This window comes from Arachis duranensis, chromosome 10 (assembly GCF_000817695.3).
Source record: "Arachis duranensis cultivar V14167 chromosome 10, aradu.V14167.gnm2.J7QH, whole genome shotgun sequence".
NCBI classification, from domain to species: domain Eukaryota; kingdom Viridiplantae; phylum Streptophyta; class Magnoliopsida; order Fabales; family Fabaceae; genus Arachis; species Arachis duranensis.
Window position 1 is genome coordinate 17329835 of NC_029781.3, and position 1521 is coordinate 17331355.

The following is a 1521-nucleotide window of genomic DNA, read 5'->3' on the forward strand; positions in this document are numbered from 1 at the left end:
ATAACTTAAACTAGCCTCAGAACAAACAAAAGTAAGAATTATACCCTTCTTTACACGCCTAGTGGCATATTTGGTACAATCCTTCTTCATGTGTCCCGCCTTCTTACAGAAGAAACAGGTTGAAACTTGATCCTGTTTCTTAGCCTTTTTTTTTTTGCTGAGAAGGTATATTTGCAGTAGTATCACGCTTTCTTTTATACTGAGAAGATGAAGCCATGTGAGCACTTTCAGTCTTATCTTACTGTAGCCTCTCTTCTTCTTGCACATAATGAGATATAAGCTCATTTAAGGACCAAGTGTCCTTCAGAGTGTTATAACTCACTTTGAATTGCCCAAAGTGTGCAGGAAGGGAAATCAAAATGAAATGCACGAGTAAATCTTCAGACAACTCTAACTTTAATGCTTTCAATTTTGAAGCAAGATGAGACATTTCCATAATGTACTCCCTAATGTTCCCTTTACCTTTATACCTTATGGAGACAAGTTTGCTCAAAAGACTACTTGCCTCCACCTTTTCATTCTTAGTAAAGAATTTTTCAACACCCTTTAAAAACTGTTTGGCATCTTTATCCTCAGTATTTGAGCCCTGAAACGCCTCAGGAATTGAGCGTTTCATGATCATAATGCTCATTCAATTGGATCTCTCCCACTTCTCTATTTTAACCTCATTGAGATTTTCCAGAGTGGAAGTAGGTTTCTCTTCTCGAAGAGCTGTATCTAGATCCATACAACTGAGGATAATCTCCACGGTATCTTTCCAAACTTTAAAGTTTGAACCATTCAGCATAGGGATACTGCTAATTTGTGCAGAAATATTAGTAGCTGAAGCCATAATTTATAGATTAGAACAAAAAGAACATGCAGTAAATATTAGTTAACTAATGAGAAAAATCCATATTGAGATATCTAACACAACATTAATTTTCAATCTTTGGATAGAAAAATTAACTGTAAGTGATACTCTCATCGCAGTAATCAAATATTGTCAAAATTCCTGTCATACATTAAGCCTTTCTTTGAACCGACTTAATGCGCACATGAAAACTTAAACTTTGCAACTTATTACCGTATATATTTTCTATTAATTGGCCAAACAATAACCTTCCTTTGGACCAATTATTAACCACATAATTAATAAAAATTAAACAAAAGTGTGCAATGCTTATTATTTGGCCAAACAATAAACTTTCTTTGGGCCGATTATTGTTCGCATAAACAATAAGCATTACTTTATTCTTAATTAGTTACCCAAATATGTATTTACTATCCATATGTGTATGTAATTTGGCCAAATACAGACCTTTCTTTTGACCGACCAATATTTGCATGAATTACATATCACAATATTTCTAATGTTTTAAAAAAATCAATCTTCACAAAATAGGCTATTTTGACAGCATAATGTTCAATCAATTTATTTTAAAACCAAATATTTATAATAGATGGTATAATAATCCAAATTGTTACTAATTTTCTTATGTAACAATTAAAAAAATATTTAAATCGCAAAAGGATTTAAAT

The 1521-nt window shown here is 32.1% G+C and overlaps 1 protein-coding gene across 1 annotated transcript; it reads right to left on the minus strand.

The window, feature by feature from the left end:
- Nucleotides 1-238: 238 nt before the first annotated feature.
- On the minus strand, nucleotides 239-832 carry LOC107469310 (uncharacterized). The gene is made up of 2 exons (XM_016088689.1): nucleotides 665-832; nucleotides 239-586 (listed from the first exon to the last, which is right to left on the minus strand). The coding sequence occupies exons 1-2, from the start codon at nucleotides 830-832 to the stop codon at nucleotides 239-241; spliced, it is 516 nt and encodes a 171-aa protein (XP_015944175.1).
- Nucleotides 833-1521: the final 689 nt, after the last annotated feature.

What these genes read in the sequence shown, in the direction of transcription:
- LOC107469310 (XM_016088689.1), bottom strand. Translation starts at nt 832, where the DNA reads ATGGCTTCAGCTACTAATATTTCTGCACAAATTAGCAGTATCCCTATG. An exon ending in CTCTGGAAAATCTCAATGAG is followed by an intron (nt 587 to 664) that starts GTTAAAATAGAG and finishes GAGGCGTTTCAG; the next exon opens with GGCTCAAATACTGAGGATAA.